Source organism: Ranitomeya variabilis, chromosome 7 (genome assembly GCF_051348905.1).
Source record: "Ranitomeya variabilis isolate aRanVar5 chromosome 7, aRanVar5.hap1, whole genome shotgun sequence".
NCBI classification, from domain to species: Eukaryota; Metazoa; Chordata; class Amphibia; order Anura; family Dendrobatidae; genus Ranitomeya; species Ranitomeya variabilis.
In genome coordinates, this window is record NC_135238.1 from 151,739,863 (window position 1) to 151,766,554 (window position 26,692).

Sequence of the window (26,692 nt, forward strand, 5' to 3'; positions counted from 1 at the left end):
TTTTTTTTTTTGTTCATTCTGCCTCCCAAAAAATTGTAATAAAAAGCTATTGAAAAATGTTATATGCCCTAAAATGGTACCAATAAAAAAATCAACTTGTCCTGCAAAAAAGAAGACCTCACATGAATCTGTTGGCAGAAATATAGAAAAATTATAGCTATCTAAATATGGTGATGAAAAAAAACTTTATTTTTGCATTGGTATATTCGGAGAACTGTAACTTTTTTATTTCTCTGCTAAAAGCGGTATGGCGGCTTGTTTTTTGCGGGACAAGATGTAATTTTGAGCAATGCCATTTTTATCAGCATTGCCCCACTGAATAACATTGGTCCAAAGGCTACCTGATAAAAAAAAATAGGATAGCACTCGTCTGATTTATACGGTGGTGTGAGCGGGCCCTCAAGAAGATTATACATATGTATGACATGCTGGCATCTTTGCCGGCAGATGATGGCTGTGTTATTCAGCCATCATCTGCCTCTAACAGTCACGAGAGGAACTCCGCCCGCTACTGTTAACTTGTTAAATGTCATGTCAATCTGTGATTGTTGTAACCGCCCATCTTGGCACCAGAGACCCCCATGTCGATCATGACAGTACTCCCATGAATGCCAGCCCTTGACTGGCGTTCATAGACCGTGATTTTTGCTTTATCCAGCAGTATTTCTGTGCATAGTACAAGCAATCAAATGATCTCAGGTTCTAGGCATCTAAAGGAACTATAAAATACAGTAAAAAGTAACTTTTTTTTTTTAAATATGAAAAATAAATAAAAGCTTGAATCACCCACCCTGCTTCCCCCATTAAAATAAAGAATTAAAAAAATATATACAGAAAAGTAAGTAAAAAGGTCTGCTATATCAAAATATAAAAATTAAGTAATACGATTGCCAAAGGCCGTAATGAGAAGAAAAATCAAAATCCCAGTGATGCGTTTCTTTGATCGCCACAACCCCTGAAAAAATACAATGAGAGGTAAACAAAATATCTACCCCAAAATGGTATCTATAAAAACGTCAGCTCAGGGTGCAAGAAACAAGTCCTCACACAGCTCCATCAAGTGAAAATTAAAAACATTTGGGCCTCAGACACACGCATTTTATTTATTCTTTTTTTTACAAACTTCTGAATGTTTTTCACTATTTAAAAACAAACAACAAAAAAAAACCTAAGTGGGTTTGGTATTGCTGTAATCATACCATAGTCCTAATGTTTACCATATGACTACTGTAAAAACAAAATTAAACTCAAAACAACATTGCAGAATTGCGCTCTTTTTGAAATTTTGCCCAAACTTAGATTTTTTTCCCCTCTTTCCAGTACATCAAATGATAAAATGAATGGTGACGAGCTCCTTCACAGATTGAACCCTCAGCTCTCGAACCTCTGTGGCTCAGAGGTGGGCTCGCAATACCACGTCTTTTGGTCTTGTTCGGAGATCATTGGTTTTTGGGAAGATGTTAGAGCCTTAATAAGCAAGGTTCTTTTTGTGGAGGTTGAGCTGGACCCTGCTATCTATATTCTAAACGTCTGTCCTAGGGGGATGGGGGAAGAATATAGCTAGACTGTTACTCCACATTCTCACAGCAGCAAGGTGCTTGATAGCTCTTTACTGGAAGCAGTCCTCCCCCCCTTGTCATTGACATTTACTGAACAGAATTGCTGACATTCGTAGGATGGAATATATGACGGCCTTGCTGGGAGCTAGTGTGGACAGATTTGATACAGTTTGGGCCCCTTGGGACTATTATCGGGCTCAGATTAGCGGCTAGGTCTTCCTCCTCTTGCGCCGACTGCAACAAAATGCAACATGTTGCATTCGACGCAGTTCGGTGCAGCATCAAAATGACGCATGCGGAGGCATCCGCATACATTCGCATGGCCTATGTACCCAATGTTAAAGATAGGTACGCAGGACGCATGCTGACGTAGGCGGAGCGGAATGGAAGAGGTGTGGCAGTGGGCGGGGCTTAATGGAGGAACTACGCAGCCCTCCGCAGCTCTGCCCAACGCAAGTGTGAAACCAGCCTTACTACTTCTTTAGAACTTGCGCCTCTCCCTCCATTACTTCCTGTTTAAGTCTTTTCTTTTTATGTGAAGTTCAGTTATCAGGTAGTAGATTGATGGATGGAGCTAGTTCATAGTGGTGTTAAACATACCATTATTGGGCAATATTTCTGAATTTCGATATTCATTATATTACTTTACACTTTGGTTTTTCACCACTAGGGGGTGTGATCCCTTATATTTCATATCACTGTACTGTATATACTCGAGTATAAGCCGAGATTTTCAGCCCATTTTTTTAGGCTGAAAGTGCCCCTCTCGGCTTATACTCGAGTCATTGTCCTAGGGGGTCGGCGGGGGAGGGGGAGCGGCGGCTGTCATATCATACTCACCTGCTCCCGGCGCGTCTCTGCATGTCCCTGCTTCTCCTATGGTCTCCGTGTGCCGGCAGCTCTTCCTGTGTTCAGCGATCATGTGGTACTGCTCATTAAAGTAATGAATATGCACGCGACTCCACTCCCATAGGTGTGGAGCGCATATTCATTACTTTAATGAGCGGTACCATGTGACCGCTGAACACAGGAACAAGCTGCCGGCGCCAGAGACCGCGCCGGGAGGGTGAGTATGACGGGGAAGGTGAGCATTGCGATATTCACCTGTCCCGGTTCCACTGCCGGGCTCCGTCTTCCCCGTCCTCTGGCTGTGATATTCAGGCAGAGGGCACGATGACATGTTTAGTGCGCTCCCTCTGCCTGACAAGTCACTGCAGAGAGACGGAAGACACAGCAGCGCGCGGCGGTGGAACGGACACAGGTGAATATCGCAAGTGCCGGTGTCCCCGCCTGCTCAGGACAAGAGGCGAGTATGTCTTTTTTTTTTTTTATCGCAGCAGCAGCATATGGGGCATATTTTAAGGAGCATCTTATGGGGCCATAATCAACCTTTGTGCAGCATTATATGGGGCATATTTTTGTATGAAACATCTTATGGGGCCCATCATAAACTTTATGGAGCATTATATGGGGCGTATTTTGTATGGAGCATTATATGGGGCTCCTGATTCAATATGGATATTCAAAAACACCAGTAGCTGCTGCATTTCCCACCCTAGACTTATACTCGAGTCATTAAGTTTTCCCATTTTTTTGTGGCAAAATTAGGGGTCTCGGCTTATACTTGGGTTGGCTTATACTCGAGTATATACGGTACTTTGTATTTGAAGCTCCTTCAAATCTCTTTATTTTGTTCTTTACATTGCTCTCTGAAAGATGTTCAGAATGTAATTGTTTGGACTTTTGTTTCCAATTGTTAAAAATTATAAAATTCAATAAACTTTTACAGTTTAAGAAAAAAAAAAAAAAAAAGAATGGTGGCATTCTACAACTCGACGCAAAAAAATAAGCCCTTGGAAAAAGGGGAGGAAAAAACTAAGGCACATAAATGGAAAGTCGTCATATCAGGAAGGGTTTAAAAGCCAACTTTAGCATTTTTTCAGAGAAGTATTTAACCATCTACATTGCAGTTGAACCTACTTTGCTCTTCTACGAGGTTTACGGACAATTACTTCATCAGAAGGCTGGGAATCCACATCATTACCATTCTGGGTAATTGAAGCATTAAGGTTCTGCTTCGTGAAAGCGGTTTCTGCTTCTGGAGTAAAAAAAATGGACAAGAAAAAATAACTTCTTTTGGTACAATTATCAGAATTACAGTAACAAGTTAAAATTACAGATTAATCAGGCATAAATCATTAAAGATACACGGTGGCTGAAATAGCTATTGAGCAAGTCACCAATTTTCTAAGTAAATATATTTGTAAAGGTGCTATTGACATGAAATTCTCACCAGATGTTGGTTACCACCCATCCAATCCACACAAAGAAATAGGGATTTTTGTGTTACCGTAAAATCCTTTTCTCCGAGACGCTTATTGGGGGACACAGGACTGTGGGTGTATGCTACTGCCGCCAGGAGGCTAACACTAAGCAAACATAAAAAAAGTTTATCTCCTCCTCCGCAGTATACACCTTGACACTGGCCACAGGCAAACCCAGTTTGGTGCAAAAGCAGTAGGAGAAAAAAAAAACATATCAGCATTAACACAGAAACAACATGTCTAGAAATAACCCCACTGTCAGAAAAAAATTAGACAAAAAAAAAGCAATCTGGCTAACAGGGAGGGAGCTGTGTCCCCCAATGAGCATCTCGGAGAAAAGGATTTTACTGTGAGTAACACAAAAATCCCTATTGCTCCTTCGCCTCATTGGGGGACACAGGACTGTGGGATGTCCAAAAGCAGTCCCTGGGTGGGGAATTAACTCACCGGGATAACATCCAGGCATCTGCCGGCTATAAGTGCGCTACCGCTGCCTGAAGAATCCTTCTACCCAGACTTGCGTCTGCCGAAGTCTGAGTGTGGATATTGTAGTGTTTGGAAAAGGTATGCAAACTAGACCAGGTTGCGGCCTTGCAAACCTGTTCTGCTGAAGCCTGGTGCCAAAGCGCCCAGGAAGCCCCCACTGACCGAGTGGAATGCGCTTTGATTCCGGGCGGAACGGCTACGCCCTTGACGCGGTAGGCCTCCTGAATAGCCGATCGCATCCACCTGGCTAAGGTTGACATCGAGGCCGCAAGTCCCTTCCTGCGAATCTCAGGGAGGACAAACAGCGCATACGTGTGCCGAAAAGGTGCAGTCCGTGACACGTACCTTCTCAGCGCTCTTACTAGGTCTAACGTATGGAGAGCTTTTTCCACATGGTGCGTAGGTGCCGGACAGAAAGAAGGCAAGACAATGTCCTCGTTAATGTGGAATGAAGAAACCACCTTTGATAAAAAGGAGGGTGCTGGTCTGAGCACCACCTTATCCTGATCGAACCGTAGAAAAGGAGCCCGGCAGGATAGGGCAGCCAGCTCCGATACCCGTCTAATTGAAGTAATGGCCACCAAGAATACAACTTTCCAGGAAAGGTAACTTAAAGCGAACCTGTCACCCCCAAAATCGATGGTGAGGTAAGCTCACTGGCATCAGGGGCTTATCTACAGCATTCTGTAATGCTGTAGATAAGCCGCCGATGTTACCTGAAAGAGGAGAAAAAGACGTTAGATTATACTCACCTGGGGGCGGTCCCGCTCCGATGGGCGTCTCAGGTCCGGTACAGGGCCTCCCATCTTCATTCCATGACGTCCTCTTCAGGTCTTCGCGCTGCTGCTCTGGCGCAGGCATACTTTGTCTGCCCTGTTGAGGGCAGAGCAAAGTACTGGAGTGCGCAGGCGCCGGTAAGGTCAGAGAGGCCCGGCGCCTGCGCACTGCAGTACTTTGCTCTGCCCTCAGCAGGGCAGACAAAGTACGCCTGCGCCGGAGCCGCGGCGCGGTGACCAGAAGAGGACGTCATGGAATGAAGATAGGAGGCGCCGGAGCGGACCTGAGACACCCATTTGACCAGACCGCAGCGGGACCGCCCCTGGGTGAGTATATTATAACCTCTTTTTCTCCTCTTTCAGGTAACATCAGGGGCTTATCTACAGCATTACAGAATGCTGTAGATAAGCCCCTGATGACGGTGAGCTTACCTCACCATCGATTTTGGGGGTGACAGGTTCCCTTTAAAGAGACGTCCTGAAGGGGTTCGAAAGGAACTTCCTGCAAGGCACTTAAGACCAGATTAAGGTCCCAAGCATCCAGGGGGGGTCTGTAAGGAGGAACCTTATGAGCTACTCCCTGTAGGAAAGTTTTTACCTATAGATTAATAGCGATCCTGCGCTGAAAAAGTACCGACAAGGCTGATATCTGTCTTCTAAGTATACTCGGTGCAAGCCCTGAATACAGGCCGGTTTGGAGAAACGCAAGAATGTTTGGGATGGAGAAGCGTAGTGGGGGGAGCCCACGCTCTCTGCACCATGAAAGGAAAACCTTCCAGGTGTGGTGGTCACTACGTGCAGAGACGGATTTCTGGGCGCTAATCATGGTAGCGGCTACCTCTTGGGAAAACCCAGCCTGTGTTAGAATCCAAGATTCAATGGCCAGGCCGTTAAACACAGAGCCCCTAAGTTCTGGTGGTAGATCGGGCCCTGTGAAAGTTGATCCGGGCAGGCCGGAAGCCGCCACAGAGCTCCGGCGAACAGCCGCACTAGGTCTACCATGACCGACGAGGCCAATCTGGGGCGACCAGGACAGCTGGAACTCCTTCTGTCTTGACCTTTCTGATTACCTTCGGGAGCAGTGCTAGAGGGGTAAACAGATATGGAAGATGAAACTGGCCCCAAGGCAAAACTAACGCGTCCACAGCAATCGCCTGTGGATCTCGATACCGGGCGACAAACCTGGGTACTTTGGCATTCTTCCCGGAAGCCATCAGGTCTACGTCCGGGGTTCCCCAGAGTTGACATATCTGTTGAAATACTTCGGGATGTAGAGACCATTCCCCGGACGCAAGACCCTGTCGACTGAGAAAATCCGCAGCCCAGTTTTTCTCACCCGGGATGTGGACTGCTGAAATCACCGAGTGATTCCTCTCGGCCCAGTAGAGGACCTGTTTTACCTCGTGCATGGCAGCCCTGCTGCGGGTACCCCCTTGATGATTTATGTATGCCACCGCTGTAGCATTGTCCGATTGAATCCGGACTGGGCGGCCTGCCAGGAGATGATGGAAATGCTGCAACGCCAACCGAATTGCCCGAATCTCCAGCAGATTGATCGGGAGGGTTGATTCCTGCGAGGACCAGCGTCACTGGGCTGTGTGGCGGTAAAATACTGCTCCCCAACCTAGAAGGCTGGCGTCTGTCGTGACTACCAGCCAATGGACTGGGGAAAAAGGTTTCCCCTGTTGTAGCGATGGGCTCGTTGACCAACATGAGAGATCCTGTCTGACCTGGAAAGATGGATGGCACCTGAGGTTGAGAGAGAATGGATTCCTGTCTCATGCTGATAACAGAGCATGTTGGAGAGGGCGAAGATGAAGTTGCGCAAATGTTACGGCTTCCATTGCCCCCACCATCCTTCCTAAGACCCTCATGCAGAACCAAATTGTGTGATAAACAGGCCGGCGAAGGGTCCTCACCTCTTGCCGAAGCTTCAGGACCTTGTCCCAAGGTAGGATTGTCAAGCCTTGTAAGGTGTCGAAGAACATCCCTAGAAAAGAAAATCTCCGGGATGGTACAAAAGGCGATTTTTCTCGGTTCACCAGCCACCCTAGATGAGAAAGAGTGCCTAGAGTAATGCTGACATTTTCCTCGCAGACCCGAAAAGACGGCCCCTTGATGAGGAGATCGTCTAGATAAGGTAAAACGAGTATGCCCCAAGAATGCAGGATGGACACAACAGCCGCCAAGACCTTTGTGAACAATCTGGGGGCGGTGGCTAGCCCGAAAAGTAAGGCCGTGAACTGAAAATGCAGATTGCCTACAGCGAAACGTAGGAATCTTCGATGCGCAGGTAATATGGGAATATGCAGATATGCATCTTGAATATCTATTGAAGCTAAGAACTCTCTCTTTTCCATTGACGCAATGACTGATGGAAGAGATTCTATTAGAAAGCGACGAATGTTGACAAACCTGTTTAAACGTTTCAGGTTCAAAATGGGCTTTACCGATCCGTCCTTCTTGGGGACTAAGAACAGGTTGGAATAGAACCCCTGAAATATTTCTTCCCTTGGAACCGGAATAATGACCCCGCGGAGCCGAAGAGACTCTATAGAATTGAACAGGGCCTGTACCCGGGATTTTGAGCTGGGAAGGTGGGAAGGAAAGAACCGGCACGGAGGAAGGTTGACAAACTCTATCTTGTATCCTGAAGATACCAGTTCTCTTACCCATCTGTCGTGAACCACAGTGAGCCAGGACTGGTGAAAAAAGAGTAGGCGACAGCCTACTTTGTCGGCGGAAACCAGAGACCGACTCCAGTCATTTGGCCGAAAACCTATGGGACCTAGATCCCCTTCCCCTTCCTTGAGATCGCATTCTTCCCAACGGGTTAGTCCTGTAGGAGATCTGATGATCTCTGTCCTGATTGGGTCGCCCTGGAGCAGCGGGATTTAACGTTGGGGTCCACCTGGTATTACGAAAGGGCTTAAAGCGAGCCTGGAACTGGCGACGAAAAGGCTGCTTAATTCTCTGCTGTGGAAGAAAATTGCTTTTCTCTCCTGTTGTATCAGAAATGAGCTGATCCAATTTTTCTCCAAATAATCGCCCCCCCTGATAAGGAAGGCTTGTAAGAGATTTCTTAGAGGTAGAATCTGCTCGCCATGTTCTTAACCAAAGAGCCCTTCTAATGGCAATAGCATTTGCTGCCGCTGAAGCCGCACAGTTCGCTGCGTCTAAAGACGCATTGATCAGGTAGCTCCCAGCTAGAGCTATTTGATTTGACATCTCAGTGAATTCCACTGGAAGATCCCCCTCCTGAAGAGCCTTGGTCAAAGACTCTTACCAGGACATCATGGCCGTAGCAAAAGAGGGCGAGAGAGATGAACCTGAAACCTCAAAGACTGAACGAGCCAAACTATCAATAAGCCGATCAGTAGGATCCTTAATAGATGAGCCATTGGGAAGGGATAACAGTGTATTAGAGCCCAAACTAGAAACCGGAGGATCTACCGAAGGAGATTCTGCCCATTTCTTACGCAGCTCAGGAGCAAAAGGGTATCTAGCATTCAGAGCCTTTTTTCCCGCAAAACGTCTGTCTGGGTGCTCCCTGTGACGTTGGACCAAGTCCTCAAACTCGGGGTGAGAAGCGAATACCCTATGAGACTGCTTGGCCCTCTTGAATGATACCTTATGACCGGAGGTCAAGGTAGATTCATCCTCTATACCCAGGGTTTGGTTGACAGCCTCAATTAGACTGTCTACTGACCGCTGGTAATCAGACGCCTCTAGATTGAGGGATCCCTCAGAATCGTAATCCGAACCGAGTTCACCGCTCTCCACTGGAGGTGATTGGGAGGCGGAACTCCAGGACGCAGATGCCCCGATGGCTTGGGAGACGCTGTGTGGGTTCGCTTTCCCCGAGTCTGCCTAGTGTGAGCGCGGCCCCTGCAGGCCGAAGGCTCCTGAGAGTCAGAAGACCTCTCAACGGCAGATGAACTGCTGTCCCTGGCCCCAGCCGGGGACTGCAGGGACTCGATTGCCTTAGTTAGGGATGCCATAGACTGTGACAAGGATGTGACCCATTCCGGGGGAGAAACCACGGCATCTACCCGAGTCGCAGGGAAGGGCTCCTGAGCGAGTTCGGAGATGCAGGCCTCACAGAGACGATTACTCTGGGCATGCGGAAAAGCGGACCGACAGACTACACATGCGGTATATAGTACCGTGTGAGTTTTGGCCTTTCTAAACATGGTGCCCTGTAATGCTATGATCAGGAAGATCTAGATAGGCCAAAGCAATGCAGAGCTTAATGCTGTCAGGCTGGGGGGAGTAGCACTTACCCCAGTCCCGTGTCTCCGTTTGTCCTGTGGAACCTGTCCCAGAGCGAAACCGAGCTGCCTTTTTGAAAAAGAGCGCCCTCACTAGTAGGCGGAACCGGAAACGGCAGCCTCTGTGGCCTAGATTTTGTTTTCCCAGCGTTTGGCGAGGAAAGGGAGGGGCGGAGCCGCCGGCAAATGACGCGACCGGAAGGGGCGGGACTTCCATCCGCGGCCTACTTCCTGATAGAAGCCGGGATCTAAATTATCAGCCGCCCCGGAAGTGACGCCGGTGGTTCGCAGTGCGGCGCCGCCCGTAGTACACAGGGCGCGGCACCGCCAGAAATAAGGAGACCGCGCTCCAATCGTCGCGTCGTTCAAGCGAGGAGCCCGCAGAGCCGTCCTGCCCTTCAGACCCCCGGTATGATGCGCGCCTCAGGAGCCCTCATAGCACCCCCACAGGCCCTTCTTGAATGCCGGTGCCCGCGTGAGGCTGCTGTGTAACCAAAAGATGGTGCAGGCACCCTAACTCCATCTTCCTTTCCATAGGATGAGGAGAGGGACCATCCGCCCCCCTTTATCACCGCTGTCTAGCATTGGTGATGCAGTGGAGGCCGCACGGACAATCCGTATGCACCTGTACAGCCTAGGGTTCCATTACCTTAGGGTGGTCAGGGCTTAGTCCGGCAAGTCCCACGTCACGGAAGAGGATACGTGGAGGCGACACTCCACGTACTCGCCCGTTGATGGTTTGGGGAGATCGGACCCCTTCAATAGGGTCCGTCGCCTCTGTCTCGTTTCCAAAAAAGGGTCCAGGAGGTCTGGGAACCAGACGTGTGCCTCCTTCAGACACTAAGCATGAATTGGGCTTGCCTGCGGCCAGTGTCAAGATGTATACTGCGGAGGAGGAGCTAAACTTTTTTTATGTTTACTTAGTGTCAGCCTCCTGGCGGCAGTAGCATACACCCACAGTCCTGTGTCCCCCAATAAGGCGAAGAAATTAAACCATAGATATCTATAAGTTATGAGTAATAATGAGAAATGACACAGGAAAAAGTATTCAACACATGAAGAAAGAGAGATGCAAAAAGCCATGGAAAGTCATGACACCAGCTGAAATCTATCAGTAATTAGAAAGAAATCCTGCCACTTAGTGAAAAATAATATCAGCTGGTTCAACTGATGGCCTATAAAAAAGGTGTCTAGCTACCCAGGTGCTATACAACAAACATCTCACGATGGGTAAAACCAGTGAACTGTCTCAAGACCTTCTCAACCTTATTGTTGGAAAACATACTGATGGCATGGGCAGAAGAATTTGTAAACTACTCATGCTTCCAGTCAACACTGTTGGGACCATAATTCAGAAGTGGAAAGAACATAATTTCACCATAAACCAACCATGACCAGGTGCTTCCCACAAGATTTCAGATAGAGAAGTGAAAAGTATTATCAGAAGAGTTGTCCAAGTGCCAATGACCACCTTTGGAGAGCTACAGAAAGACCTAGAATCAGGAGGTACAATGGTTTCAAGGAAAACAATAAGTAATGCACTCAACCTCCATGGCCTCTATGCACGCTCACCACAGAAGACTACATTGCTGAATGAAAAGCACATTTGAGTTTTTTTTTTTTAAATCAATAAACTTTTATTGAAAGCCAATTAACAGTTTACAGCAGAATAATTATTTTACATGTCATGACACAGTACATATACAGCAATAGTGCCTATATAAACCAATTATTCATTCAATGACATTCAAATAACTACCATGCAGTTCTCCCCTTCCCAACCCAAAACTAAGTCCAATAGAAAATGTATGGAAGGAGCTGAAACTCAGAGGTCATAAAGTAGCCCACAGGACCTTCAGGATGTAAAGAGTGTTTGTGAAGAAGAATGGGCCAAAATCTCACCTGAGCAATGCATGCAACTAGTTTCTACATACAGGAGGCGTATTGAAGCTATCATCATCAACAAATAATCAACAAATCATCAACAAAATATTAAATACATTTTCAATAAGTGTGTTCAATACTTTTTCCCTGCGTAATTTCTCATTATTACACAACTTAATTTATGGACATCTATGGTGTGATTTATTTGCCTGTGTGGATTGGATGGGTTGTTACCAACATCTGTTGAGAATTTCATGTCACTAGCACCTTTAGAAATATATTTTCTTTAAAAATTGATTACATGTTCCATAGTTTTTTCACCTTCTGTATGCCACAAATAGGTGATGTCCAGCTTTTGATGGTTTCCTTCCATGTAAGGTGACTTCTGGCAGCAGCTAGAATTGAAGATTCTGGGAACGACTCTGCAGAAGGGTGCAGCTCACTGCATTATGTGAATCTAGGGGGTTATAGAAACAGCTGAGCAAGTCTGTTCACCTGCTCATGTCAGACAATTATGGCCCATCCTACTATTAGAACATCCCTTTAATTGAACAGGAAAAATCAGCTAAATTGTACGTTAGGAAACTACTGCTGGATAAAAACAAGGCGTAAACTCAGATGTAAACTGTTACTTTTAGGATACGTTAACACAATGAGCTTTTGGTGCATTTTTTGACACTGTATTTTTGCACTGTCAAAAAATCAGTGTCTTACAATTCCAGCAAAGTGGATGGATTTTATAGAAATCTTTTGTCCTGTGTTTTTTTTTGTTTTGTTTTTTCACTCCAGCAAAGTGGATGGAATTTATAGAAATCTTTTGTGCTGTGTTTTTTGTGTTTTGTTTTTTTCACTCTGTGTAAACTGACCTGCGGTGCGTGTATCATATAAGCAATATGTCATTTTTCTCTTGTAGGACAGTTTTCTGTGACGATTTATTTTCCCCATAGACTTGCTTATGATGTAGAAAATCCACAGGTAAAAAAGGCACATACATTTTTATTGAGTTTCCTTGGTGGAAGCACATCAAAAAGGCATGTAATTCGCACCTAAATATATCAGTAAAGTTTCATCAAAGTTAAAAACCAGGAAGTATCAACAACAAAGCAGCTTTATTTAAAGAATGACACCAAACGAAGCCGCAAAAATGCAATAAAAATGCATGTTAAAAAACGGCACAAAAATAATGCATGAATGAAAAACTGCAAGTAATCAAATTTAAATAGGTGCAGAAATTCTGCAGCTTCAAAAACTCACCAAAAGCTCATTGTTAGAATGGAGCCTAAATGTTAAAGACCGTTTTTATTTCATAAATCAATAGTGCACATGGAAATTATATACGTTATAATATATCTTATCAGATAAATCACTTCTTTCTCCCCCTGGACTGATCTTTCATTTTCAATTCACAAATAAAATGTGTATTCAGTGAAGCCAGATTCTCCCACTACTAAGATGGGAGATGAGAGCTGCTACTGCTAACATTTTATGTAGAAGGGAGAAGGAACTTTGCCTCGATCTCCTCCCTTCCCTTAGCATAGAATCTTATCTGTAGAAACTGCCATCGTCTGTCTCAGTATTGGGAAAGTCTGACTTCACTGAACACAGATTTTACCCTTGGACTGAGAAATTAATAATGAGCAGTCCTGATGGAGAAGGAAGCAGATTTTTTCTGATAAAATATATTAGAAAGTTTCATATTTTCATATGCACTACTGATTCATGAAATATTAAAATAACTGCCATTCTTTAAGTATCGGAACTTGAGAATTAATATTATATGGTAGAGGAAACAAAATACCCCATATGCAATCAATGACAGTTTCTTATTTACATTTCCAATTAGATTGTAGATTCACATTTAACAGTCTAACCGCTACATATATACAGTGACTTGTCAATGTATTCATCCCCCTTGACTTTTTACATATTTTGTTACATTACAACCTGTGTTCAAATATTTTTCTAATCTGATTTGTGTGTACTGCACCAGCACTAAATAGTCTAAGTTGATGAAGTGAATAAATATAGGCATAAATTTAATTTATGGGATCAAATATCTAAAATTGGCATGTGCATATCTATTCACTCCTTTTGTGATGAAGCCCCTAAAAATTTCTGGTGCAAGCAATTACTTTCAGAAGTCCAATGCTTAGTGAAAGGAAGTCCATCGGTGCGCAATCTAATGTCACATGGTCTGTCAGTATATCCACACTTTTTCTGAAAGGCCACAGAGGCTGCAAAACCAATAATCAATAAGCACCACTAACCAAACACCATGAAGACCAAGGAGATCTCCAAACAAGTCAGGGACTAAGCTGTTGAGAGGTACAAGTCAGGGTTGGGTTATAAAAAAATATCCCAATCTCTGATGATTCCCCAAAGCACCATCAAATCCATTATCATCAAAATGGAAAGAATATGGTAGCACAACAAACCGGTCAAGAGAGGGCTGCCCACCATAACTGTCAGCCCGGGCAAGGAGAAAATTAATCAGAGAGGCAGCACCGACACCAAAGGTGAAAGAGCTGCAGAGTTCCCGAGCAGAGACTGGAGTATCTATCCATAAGACCACAATATGCCGTACACTCCATAGAGGTGGCCTTTATGGAAGAGTGGGCAGAAAAAAAACCTTTACTTATACGCAAAAATTGTAAAGCTCATTTTGAGTTTGCCAAAAGCCATGTGAGAGACTCCCCAAATGTATGGAGGAAGGAACTATGGTCAGATGAGACCAAAATTGAACTTTTTAGCCACCAAATTAAATGCCATGTTGGAGGCAGGGACAGGGATAATAGTCTGAGTTGAGGGGAAAGAAGAATGGTGCGAGATACAGGGATATTCTTGAGTAAAACCTGTTTCAGTCTGTCAGTGATTTGAGCCTGGGACAGAGGTTCACCTTCCAACAAGACAATGACCCAAAGCTTACCGCTAAAGCAACACTCGAGTGGTTTAAGGGGAAATGTGTAAATATTTTGGAGTGGCCTAGTCAAAGCCCAGACCTTAATCCAATTGAGAATCTGTATTCAGACTTGAAGATTGCGATTCACCGGAGGAAACCAATTAAATTGAAGGAGCTGGAGCAGTTTTGCCTTGAGGAATGGGCAATAATCCTAGTGGCAAGATGTGGAAAGCTCATAGAGACTTATCCAAAGTGACTTGCACCATAATTGGCACAAAAGGAGGCTCTACAAAGTACTGACTTTACAGGGTGAATAGTTATACACACTGAAGTCTTCAGTAATTTTGTCCTCTTTGTTGTTAGCTTCACAATAAAAAGAAAACCAAATGTTCACAGTTGTAGGCATGTTGTTTACATGAACTGATGCAAACCTTTACATGAACTGATCAAAAAATAGTAAAATCCCAGGTAGTAAAACATGAAAAATGGCAAGGGAGTGAATACTTTTGGAAGTCACTGTAGGATACAGTCTGCATAAAAAAGGAGTCATTCTTGAAAGACATTGCCATTCTAATATGCAAGTATTACATTACAACTAGTGATGAGCGAATATACTCGTTACTCGAGATTTTTCGAGCACGCTCGGGGGTCCTCCGAGTATTTATTAGTGCTCGGAGTTTTAGTTTTCCTTGCTGTAGTTGGATGATTTATGGCTGCTAGACAGCCTGAGTACATGTGGGGGTTGCCTGGTTGCTAGGGAATTCCCATATGTAATCAAGCAGGCTAGTAGTTGTAAATCATTCAGCTGTGGCAAGAAAAACTAAAACTCCGAGCACTAAAAAATACCCGGAGGACCCCCGAGCATGCTCGGGAAATCTCGAGTAACAAGTATATTCGCTCATCACTAATTACAACCTATATTTTTTCAGAGTACCAAGAAAGACCCCAGACAGATTAAAGGAGAACATAGAGTAGCCTAGAATTAATGGAATGATAATAATAATAGTACTAATATAAAAGCTCCAGGCCGCTGATAACTTTGGAAGGATTTGAACACTGGACTGCAAGGCAAGAGCGCACACTCCTGAGAAATAAGATGTGTAACTCAGGATCAGAAGAAGGCAAGTAAAGCAGAGCAAAAAATAAAGAAATTGCAGTTGAAATGTACAGAAAAGTTGAGTATTTACATGTAAATTGGATAATGGTGTTAAGGATCAAATCACAACTCTAATATCTGAACAGGCCTGTATCATAACTTTATAATCCAGCCTACCTGCAAACTTCTTTTTTTTCCTTTTTCTTCTCTCAGGTGTTAGAGGTTCTTTACTTTCTGAGTTTTTCGAAACTGTCTCCTGCGCAACATCCTCTGCAAAAGAAAAAAAAACAGCACATAGATATATAAATACAGAGCAAAGATGGAAAAAACCCGGTTACCACTGTCAGTGACAAATAACACAAAGCTGACACCCATCCCTGAGCTATTAGTAACACTTTCTTCCTATAGGTTTTGATATAAGCTCCAGCACTTGATAGATATAGAACTGTACAAAAGTTTTAGGCAGGGATGTAAAAAATGCTGCAACGTAAGAATGCTTTCAAAAATAGAAGTATAAAAAATAAACTTTTATCAATTTACCAAATGACAAGTGAAAAAAACAAACAAAACAAATGTATGTGAAATTAAAGGGAACCTGTCACCTGAATTTGGCGGGACCAGTTTTGGGTCATATGGGCGGGGTTTTCGGGTGTTTGATTCACCCTTTCCTTACCCGCTGGCTGCATGCTGGCCGCAATATTGGATTAAAGTTCATTCTCTGTCCTCCGGAGTACACGCCAGCGCAAGGTAATATTGCCTTACACAGGCGTGTACTCCGGAGGACACAGAATGAACTTCAATCCAATATTGCGGCCAGCATGCAGCCAGCGGGTAAGGAAAGGGTGAATCAAACACCCGAAAACCCCGCCCATATGACCCAAAACTGGTCCCGCCAAATTCAGGTGACAGGTTCCCTTTAATATTTGGTGCGACCGCATTAATTCTTCTTGCACGGTCAAGGATTTTGTAAGATTATAGTCAGGTATATGACTGAACAATTATACTAAACATGTGATAATGATCATCATCTTCATCTATAGGATGAAACAGTTATTAAATGAAACAGAAACAGCTGTGTAGGTTTAAAACTGGGTGAGGAATAGCAAAACTCTGCTATAAAAGTGAGGTTGTGGAAGACAGTTTCATGTCACAGTTCATTGCAAGACTGAGTACAGCAACAAGACACAAGGTAGTTATAGTACATCAGCAAGGTCTCTGCCGGGCAAAGATTTCACAGCAGACAGTTTCAAGAATAACTGTTGAAGCGCTTCTCAAGAAGCACCAAAAACTGGGCAATGTTAAAAAGCCTGCAGACACAGTGATTGACCAAGGTAACTTAGTGTTGTAAATGAAGGACACATCATTCTTACTTCTCTTCAAAATTGGAAAATGTTCCTCAGTGCCATCAATTCACAAATGGCAGCAACCAGTGTGACCCAGCAACACCAATTTGTTCAAAGAAGTTTGGCCAGAAGTGATCTTCATAAAAGAACTGTGGCCAAAATACATAGTTGTCATATGGAAACAAGGCAAAGGGACCCATCTATGCATAAAACAAAGAAACTGGGTTGAAAAAATGGCAACTGGTGCTCTGGCCCAATAAGTACAATAACGAGCGTCTGCAGGAAACAAGCATGGTGGAGGGTCCTTGTAAGTTTGGAACTGTATTTCAGCAAATGGAGTTGGGAATTTGGTCAGAATGAATGGTGACTAGAGATGAGCGAGTGTACTGTACTGTACGCTCGGGTGACCTCCGAGTATTTTTGACTGCTCGGAGATTTAGTTTTCATCGCGGCAGCTGAATGATTTACAGCTAGTAGCCAGCCTGAGTACATGTAGGGGTTGCCTGGTTGCTAGGGAATCTCCACATGTAATCAAGCAGGCTAGTAGCTTATTATTATTATTCAGCTGCCGCGATAAAAACTAAATCTCCGAGCACTAAAAAATACTCGGAGGTCACCCGAGCGTGCTCGGGAAAACCCGAGCAACGAGTACACTCGCTCATCACTAATGGTGTCCTCATTGATGAGCAATACAGGGGATGCTTAGGATTTCAATCAACACCATAATGGAGGTTTCCGATTGGTTCCAAATGTATTCTGCAGCAGGACAACGACCCCAGATATACAGCCAATGTCATTAACTATCTCCAGAGTAAAGAGGAACAAGGAGTCCTGGAAGTGATTATATTCTGCCTGGGATTACATGAAGAGACAGAAGGATTTGCAGAAGCCTACATCTACAGATCTGTGGTTAGTTCTCCAAGATGTTTGTAACAACCTCACTGCTGAGTTCCTTCAAATCCTGTGTACAAGTTTACCTAGAACTGATACGGTTTTGAAAACAAAGTGCAGTCACACTAAATATTAATTTGAATTCAATTTGTATTTTGTTAATTGATTTAAATCACTAATAAGTCCATATTCGAAAGCACTGTTACTTTGCAGAATTTTTCCACAACTGCCTAACACTTTTGCACAGTGCTGAATATGTAAAATATAACTGGTAAACTGATGGTAAAGGAATGGTTATAATATGTCAGTGTCTGTACTGTGGAGACATAAGGAAACAAAAAAAAAAAAATTATATATATCCAGTGACGTAGACGATACAAGCTGGTACTAAGTACAATACTACTACCAGGGTCTATGCTACATAAGTATCAAAGGCATGTTTATACGTGAGGACAAGCAGAATCCCTACATATAAACAAAAAAAAAATCATTTTTTTTCTCTTTTTAACTCCTTCACAACATGGGCAATTTCACTTTTCAATTTTATCCACCCCTTCTTCCAAAAGCCAAAACTTTTTTTTATTTATTTACCCATATAGACATAGGAGGGCTTGTTTTTTGTGGGTTGAGTTGTACTTTTGAATGACACCTTTTATTTTACTACATGGTGTACTGGAAAATGGGGGGGAAAGTGAATGCGTCACCATTTTCCGATACTTGTAACGTTTTCATTTTTCGATTGATATAGCTGTTTGAGGACTTTATTTTGCAGAGCGAGACAACGTTTTTATTGATACTATTTAGGAAATTTTATAGCATTTCTTACAGCATTGTTTGTGGTATGGCAGTGACGAAAAAAAACGCAATTTGGGCATTTTTAATTTTTTTTTTATGTTTACCGATCGGGTTAATTATTTTTATATTTTGATTGATCAGACTTATGGATGCGGCAATGCAATACATCATGTGTATTTCAAAATGTTTATTTTTGTTTATTTTCTTCATATTTTATTTACTGTATTTATTAGTCCCCTTAGGGACCCTGAACCTGTGATCATCTGATCGTTTGTACTGTACACAGCAATGCCACAGTTACTGCATATAGTAACAATCACAGTCTCCTTTGAAGCCTAGCCATAGGATGAGTTTCAAAGGAGCTCCAGGATGCCAGGCACGGAGGTCTTCAATAAACCCTCAGCTGTCATAGCAACCTATAGGCGCCCCGTTATCGCATCAGGGGAGTACTGATGGGGACAAAGAATGACGTGCTCCTATGTTTGCGTGCTGTTAATGCTGGTCAGAGTTTTACAGCGGTATTTAACAGGTTAACAGACAAGGTTATATATATGTAACCATGAGCCACCAAGTAAACCTGTAACTGAGGGTATATAACCCTCCCTGGACACCCCGAAGGGGTCCAATACAGAGGACAACTCCAAATAGATATAAACCAAAAAGCAAGGAGTATAAAAATCCAGACCATCATATTAAAAGCTAAAAACAAACTTTTATTAGATACAATGCACAATAACAAATACAAAATAATAATATATACATATCATAACCAGATGTAAATTATACAGAGGTGCCAAGAAGGGGAGACCTAACGGTAGCCAGGTTAGATGCACACTACAATATCCATCCCAGACATGGGTAATAATAGTAGCGCCAGAAATGAAAGAATGGCATCAGCCAGGACATTATAACAGGCAGTGCATAATGCACAATAAACCGTGCCCACATAGAACACAATGTCCACAGCCCACCATTACCACATAGTAATTGCACGCTTACCCATAGTCAGTTCCAAGGGGAGTAGTCTGCACCTCACCCGGCGGTCCCGGACGCGCGTTTCGCGGTGTAGCTTTATCAACAGGGTTCACCCATTCCTCTGTCTCACGTGCTTATATTCACCCCACACCGGAAGTGTGGTCGGTAAACGGCGCATGCGCACTGGCGCACCGCACCGGCAACAACTGAAGGCCGTCACTGCAGGGCGCACATAGGGCGGAAAACCGCCATGTGACGTCATGTACTGTGCGCCCAGCATCAATAGGCGGTCATCAGAAGGAACCGGTAAGGGGAGCGTCCAGCGCGCATGCGCACACACCAGCGGCCATTACTAAGAAGCCCAATGAGCGCGGCCATGTTTGTGAGGGCATGAAGTATAGGAAGAGAATAGACGAAAGTGACAGTGAACTAATGGCATCATATGCGGTTTAGTGGCCATAAAGTGCAAGGCATAGTGACCGCAATCATAAATATAATTATATATAAGGTCCCACTCTAGAAGTGGAGAACCACAAAAATATTAAATATGACTAACAGAGTGACAACTATTAATAATTAACAAAATTATTTTACAAAATTTTGTTAATTCACTGTCACTTTCGTCTACTATGCAATTACTATGTGGTAATGGTGGGCTGTGGACATTGTGTTCTATGTGGGCACGGTTTATTGTGCATTATGCACTGCCTGTTATAATGTCCTGGCTGATGCCATTCTTTCATTTCTGGCGCTACTATTATTACCCATGTCTGGGATGGATATTGTAGTGTGCATCTAACCTGGCTACCGTTAGGTCTCCCCTTCTTGGCACCTCTGTATAATTTACATCTGGTTATGATATGTATATATTATTATTTTGTATTTGTTATTGTGCATTGTATCTAATAAAAGTTTGTTTTTAGCTTTTAATATGATGGTCTGGATTTTTATACTCCTTGCTTTTTGGTTTATAACAGACAAAGTTGTAGCTCCACCTGCGGCTGTTGGAGGCAGATCCTGGCTGTGATACAAAGCCATTATCTGTCGGGTATACCTGCTACAGACCGGCGCCGTACATGTATGGTGGATGTCAGTAAGGGGTTAAAGTTTCCCAATATTTGCCCCAGATTGACAAAAAAGGTACCTAAAGATGGTGCAGGAAATGTGGAAAAGAAAATGGAACGCTCCAATAATCCAGGCTATGCTTAATCACCGTGGTAATATTTAAGGTAAGAACTGATAATCTGAAAAGTTATAAGCACTGCATCAATCCGACTCTATATATTTAGTTGCAGCATGATGTATAAATGCTTTGATGTTGTGCTTAAAAGACTGCAGAATACAGAGACATCCATGATGAATTCTTCTAAATAAATGTTGTGACTTTCATAAAAAAGATTAAAATGTACGGTAGTTGCGCAAAAATCTGATTTTTTAAACACCAGGCTTGTCCAATTCTGTTGTTTTGAAAAGTAGGTGGGGCTTAATAGCGTGGGGGCGTGGCTAAGTGCAAGAGACAACTTAATCAAGAGAAGCACATATTACAAAAGAACCGCACACTAGTCCCTGAATGGGCTACATTCCATAATGATGGCACAGCAGCTAAATATGCGCCAAATTCATTAATAGGCATGCCAGGGGCTGGATCATCTTACTCCAGTGACCCATCCATTAAGATTGGAGTGTAAAACTCGACTCTTGATAAATCAGGGTCCAAAAGTATTCAGCGTGTGAACAGAGAATGGGAGCAAATGTTTCTGTATTAAAGATGTAATATTCTGTTAAATCAGATTTCACATTAATACTGCCCTTACCTAATGCACTATTAAGTTGCTTGGACTTTTTCTTTTTTGGGCGGCCGATAGGAATTTCATCTTCTGAAGATCAATTAGAAGGAAAAATACAATAATAGTATTAAAATCATTCCAAAATACTATATATATATATATATATAATTGTATAATAATATAGTGCAAGAAAGGACAAAAAAAAATAAATCAACATTACATACCCTGATATGTGCTTAATACCAGAAGGATTTCCAAGAAAACACATAAAAAAGCAAAAGAATAGTCAATTAAAACCAAAAGCGATAACTGTAAAATGTATGAATGAACATATTCCATTTACCTTGGCATTGGTGGGAGGGCACGTGGTGGCGCCTGCAATTGGCAATAAATTAAAAAACATTAGTAGAGAGCATCTTAGGTGAGCTGGTAACTGTAGCAGCACAGACACTGCACATATAGTAACGGCATAGACCCACCATGTGGCAAGGACAGTAACACAGGCTTATGTTATTGTTTTTAGAATATATCTGGACTAATCTGCTGATTATAATATATCCACAGTCCCCACCTACACGTAGAATATGGATGCTACTACACAAAGCAATGCAATGTAGTACAGCAAATAAATGTGCAACCAAAGCCTCATGACACAACACATCCAACCTCTGCCACAACAGGAAGACACAAATTATTAGCAGCCGGGCACCTTCTGCCCGGGTTGGTGCCCCCCTGTATTCGATGAAGCCTCCTGCAGCCACTTACCACCTGCCGTTTTCCCATCATCAGTAGTCAGTCTTCATGCAGGAAGCCGGACAGCTCCTTTACACAACACTGCTCATGCAGATCTCCTTAATTCCCCCACAGAAATATCCCTCCAGATAAACTATCGGATTATAAAGGTTAGAACCTTCTGTCCTTCATGCACAGGTCACAGCGTTTATACAACGCAGGGACCGGCCTGCCAGGACCGCAGTGACTGTGGCACAGGACAGAGGGTACAGGTGTGCCGGGGAGTAAGGTGTGCATCACTAGCTTAGGCCAGAGAGGCAAGGTAAACATACATTGCAAAAAGGTGTATAGTGCACATGTGGCTGACATATCTGGCGGAAATATATGTTGGAACATAATGTTAAAGAGATTGTCCAGGCAAAATAAACATTTTGCCCCGAGTATATGTAGAAAATAACACATGCAGTCAAACTAACCTGCAGGCCCCCACCTGGATCCCGGGCATTCTGTTGCTTACGTAGACACACTGCTCACAGTTAGCTGACCACTGCAGCCAATCATAGGCCGCAGCAGTCCGGCATGTGATGGCATAGTGCTATCACCACTTCCTGCCTCAGTGCAGTCCAAGCTGCGGCTATCGCTGGATCCAGTAGGCTGCTGTTCAGAAAATATGACTCATTTTGTTATTCTTTATATACATATTCCCATAGGAAGTTTTTATTTTGGCTGGACACCCTTTTTCATCTAGCTATACACTACAAACGTATTAGGACACACCTCTCGGTCACTGAAGTCAGGGTTTTTCTATACAGTTCCCCTGCCACAGTTGTATAATCCCCAGCTCTGCACCATGTAGTCCGCCTTCATTCACATTTGTGAATAAATGGCTGTTGTATAGAGCTCAATGATATCAGTGTGGTCCTGTAATGGGATGGCACCGGTGGAACGGGTCAGTACATGAAATGCTATGGAGCTATTTTTCAAGGGGTGACCAAGGCCCCTTTAGTTCCAGTGAAGTTAAAGGGTTGGTCCAAAACTTAAATTGATTATAATCCTCAATGTCTATCTATTTATTGTAATAATCTATTCATTTTTCTAATATACAGTATAGAGCAAAAGTTTGGACACACCTCATATGAAGATTTTTCTGTATTTTTATGACTATGAAAATTGTACATTCACACTGAAGGCATCAAAACTATGAATTAACACGTGGAATTATATCCTTAACAAAAAAGTGGGAAACAACTGAAATTATGTCTTATATTCTAGGTTCTTCAAAGTAGCCACCTTTTGCTTTGCTGACTGCTTTGCACACTCTTGGCATTCTCTTGATGAGCTTCAAGAGGTAGTCACCGGGAATGGTTTTCACTTCACAGGTGTTCCCTGTCAGGGTTAATAAGTGGGATTTCTTGCCTTATAAATGGGGTTGGGACCATCAGTTGTGTTGTGCAGAAGTCTGGTGGATACACAGCTGATAGTCCTACTGAATAGACTGTTAGAATTTGTATTATGGTAAGAAAAAAGCAGCTAAGTAAAGAAAAAATAGTGGCCATCATTACTTTAAGAAATGAAGGTCAGTCAGTCCAAAAAAATTGGGAAAACTTTGAAAGTGTCCCCAAGTGCAGTGGCAAAAACCATCAAGCGCTACAAAGACACTGGCTCACATCAGGACCGCCCCAGGAAAGGAAGACCAAGAGTCACCTCTGCTTCTGAGGATAAGTTTATCCGAGTAACCAGCTTCAGAAATCGCAGGTTAACAGCAGCTCAGATTAGAGACCAGGTCAATGCCACACAGAGTTCTAGCAGCAGATACATCTCTACAACAACTGTTAAGAGCAGACTTTGTGCAGCAGGCCTTCATGGTAAAATAGCTGCTAGGAAACCACTGCTAAGGACAGGCAACAAGCAGAAGAGACTTGTTTGGGCTAAAGAACACAAGGAATGGACATTAGACCAGTGGAAATCTGTGCTTTGGTCTGATGAGTCCAAATTTGAGATCTTTGGTTCCAACCACCGTGTCTTTGTGTGACGCAGAAAAGGTGAACGGATGGACTCTACCTGCCTGGTTCCCACCATGAAGCATGGAGGAGGAGGTGTGATGGTGTGGGGGTGCTTTGCTGGTGACACTGTTGGGGATTTATTCAAAATTGAAGGCATACTGAACCAGCATGGCTACCACAGCATCTTGCAGCGTCATGCTATTCCATCCGGTTTGCGTTTAGTTGGACCATCATTTATTTTTCAACAGGACAATGACCTAAAACACACCTCCAGGCTGTGTAAAGGCTATTTGACCAAGAAGGAGTGATGGGGTGCTACGCCAGATGACCTGGTCTCCACAGTCACCAGACCTGAACCCAATCGAGATGGTTTGGGTTGAGCTGGACCGCAGAGTGACGGCAAAAGGGCCAACGAGTGCTAAGCATCTCTGGGAACTCCTTCAAGATTGTTGGAAGACCATTCCCAGTGACTACCTCTTGAAGCTCATCAAGAGAATGCCAAGAGTGTGCAAAGCATCATCAAAGGAAAAGGTGGCTACTTTGAAGAACCTACAATATAAGACATAATTTCAGTTGTTTCGCACTTTTTTGTTAAGTATATAATTCCACATGTGTTAATTCATAGTTTTGATGCCTTCAGTGTGAATGTACAATTTTCATAGTCATGAAAATACAGAAAAATCTTTAAATGAGGTGTGTCCAAACTTTTGGTCTGTAACCGCTTCACAACCAGAGGTATTTCTGTTTTTGTGTTTTCGTTTTTTGCTCCCCTTCTTCTCAGAGCCATAACTTTTTTATTTTTCAGTCAAAATGGCCACGTGAGGGCTTGTTTTTTGCGGGACAAGTTCTACATTTGAATTACACAATTGGATTTATCATACCGTGTACTGGAAAACGGGAAAAAAAATTCCAAGTGCGGTGAAATTGCAAAAAAAAAGTGCAATTCCACAGTTTTGTTTTGTTTTGTTTGTTTTTTTACTATGTTCATCAAATACTAAAACTGACCTGTCATTATGATTCTCCAGGTCATTACGAATTCATAGACACCAAATATGTCTAGGTTCTTTTTTTTTTTATCTAACTGGTGAAAAAAATTCCAAACTTTGGTAAAAAAAAAAAGCTATACCAAATATGTGTAATTTGTATGGTTTTATTTTAAACTAGCTGTACTCCCCGGCTTCGCCTGGGTTAATGACTGCTGTTAGCAAAATAGAATGTGTTAAGAAAAATGTATTTTGCACACAAAAACCACAAAACAAATAGATAGAAATGTAATTATTAAAAGGCAAAAACTAAGCTAATAGAAGCATTTCACAACATATATTAGCTTTGTTATACTGAGAATGTCTTTGTTGCCTATATTAACCAATCAGAGCTCAGATTAATTAACTGTAGCAAAATAGAAGCTGAGCTGTGTTTGGTTGCTATTGGCAGCCTGATAAATCCCCAGCCAACAGTAAGCCCACCCCCTGGCAGTATACATTAGCTCACACATACACATAATAGACAGGTCATGTGACTGACAGCTGCCGTATTTCCTATATGGTACATTTGTTGCTCTTGTAGTTTGTCTGCTTATTAATCAGATTTTTATTTTTGAAGGATAATACCAGACTTGTGTGTGTTTTAGGGCGAGTTTCATGTGTCAAGTTGTGTGTGTTGAGTTGCGTGTGGCGACATGCATGTAGCGACTTTTGTGAGATGAGTTTTGTGTTGGCGACATGCGTGTAGCAACATTTTGTGTGTCGAGTTGCATGTGACAGGTTAGTGTAGCAAGTTGTGTGCAGCAAGATTTGTGCATGGCGAGTTTTGCGCGTGGCGAGTTTTATGTGTGGTGCGTTTTGAGTATGTGCAAGTTTTGTGTGAGGCAACTTTTGCATGTGGTGCAACTTTTGTACATGTGGCAATTTTTCTGTGTGCGCAAGTTTTGCATGAGGTGAGTTTTCCATGAGGTGAGTTTTGCACGTGTGGCGAGTTTTGCGTGAACCTAGTTTTGCATATGGCGAGTTTTGCATGTAGCGAGTTTTGCGCGTGGCGAGTTTTGAGTGGTGACTTTTGTGTTTCGACTTTTATGTGGCGAGGTTGGTGTATGTGTGGTGAAATGTGTGCTGAGGGTGGTATGTGTTCAAGCACGTGGTAGTGTGTGGCGCATTTTGTGTTTGTGTTCATATCCCCGTGTGTGGTGAGTATCCCATGTCGGGGCCCCACCTTAGCAACTGTACGGTATATACTCTTTGGCGCCATCGCTCTCATTCTTTAAGTCCCCATTGTTCACATCTGGCAGCTGTCAATTTTCCTCCAACACTTTTCCCTTCACTTTTTCCCCATTATGTAGATAGGGGCAAAATTGTTTGGTGAATTGGAACGCGCGGGGTTAAAATTTCACCTGACAACATAGCCTATGATGCTCTCGGGGTCCAGACGTGTGACTGTGCAAAATTTTGTGGCTGTAGCTGCGACGGTGCAGATGCCAATCCCGGACATACACACATACATACATACACACACATTCAGCTTTATATATTAGATATACCTGTGTGTCATCTCCCCTGTAAATAGTATATACCTGTGTGTCATCTCCTCCTGTATATAGTATATATCTGTATGTCATCTCCTCCTGTATTAGACCTCGTTCACACGTTATTTGCTCAGTATTTTTACCTCAGTATTTGTAAGCTAAATTGGCAGCCTGATAAATCCCCAGCCAACAGGAAGCCCTCCCCCCTGGCAGTATATATTAGCTCACACATACACATAATAGACAGGTCATGTGACTGACAGCTGCCGGATTCCTATATGGTACATTTGTTGCTCTTTAGTTTGTCTGCTTATTAATTAGATTTCTATTTTTGAAGGATAATACCAGACTTC

The 26,692-nt window shown here is 43.1% G+C and overlaps 1 protein-coding gene across 2 annotated transcripts in view; it reads right to left on the reverse strand.

Moving 5' to 3' along the window:
• Positions 1-26,692, reverse strand: part of TMEM237 (transmembrane protein 237) — a 52,278-nt gene that overhangs the window by 18,270 nt on the left and 7,316 nt on the right. For both annotated transcript variants that reach the window (XM_077272077.1, XM_077272078.1), the window contains exons 2-5: positions 21,311-21,461; positions 21,114-21,176; positions 15,473-15,565; positions 3,540-3,657 (exon numbers count right to left, since the gene is read on the reverse strand). In XM_077272077.1, the coding sequence (XP_077128192.1) occupies positions 3,540-3,657; positions 15,473-15,565; positions 21,114-21,176; positions 21,311-21,425 (389 nt within the window). In that variant the 5' untranslated portion in view covers positions 21,426-21,461. The remainder of the gene's footprint in view (positions 1-3,539; positions 3,658-15,472; positions 15,566-21,113; positions 21,177-21,310; positions 21,462-26,692) is intronic.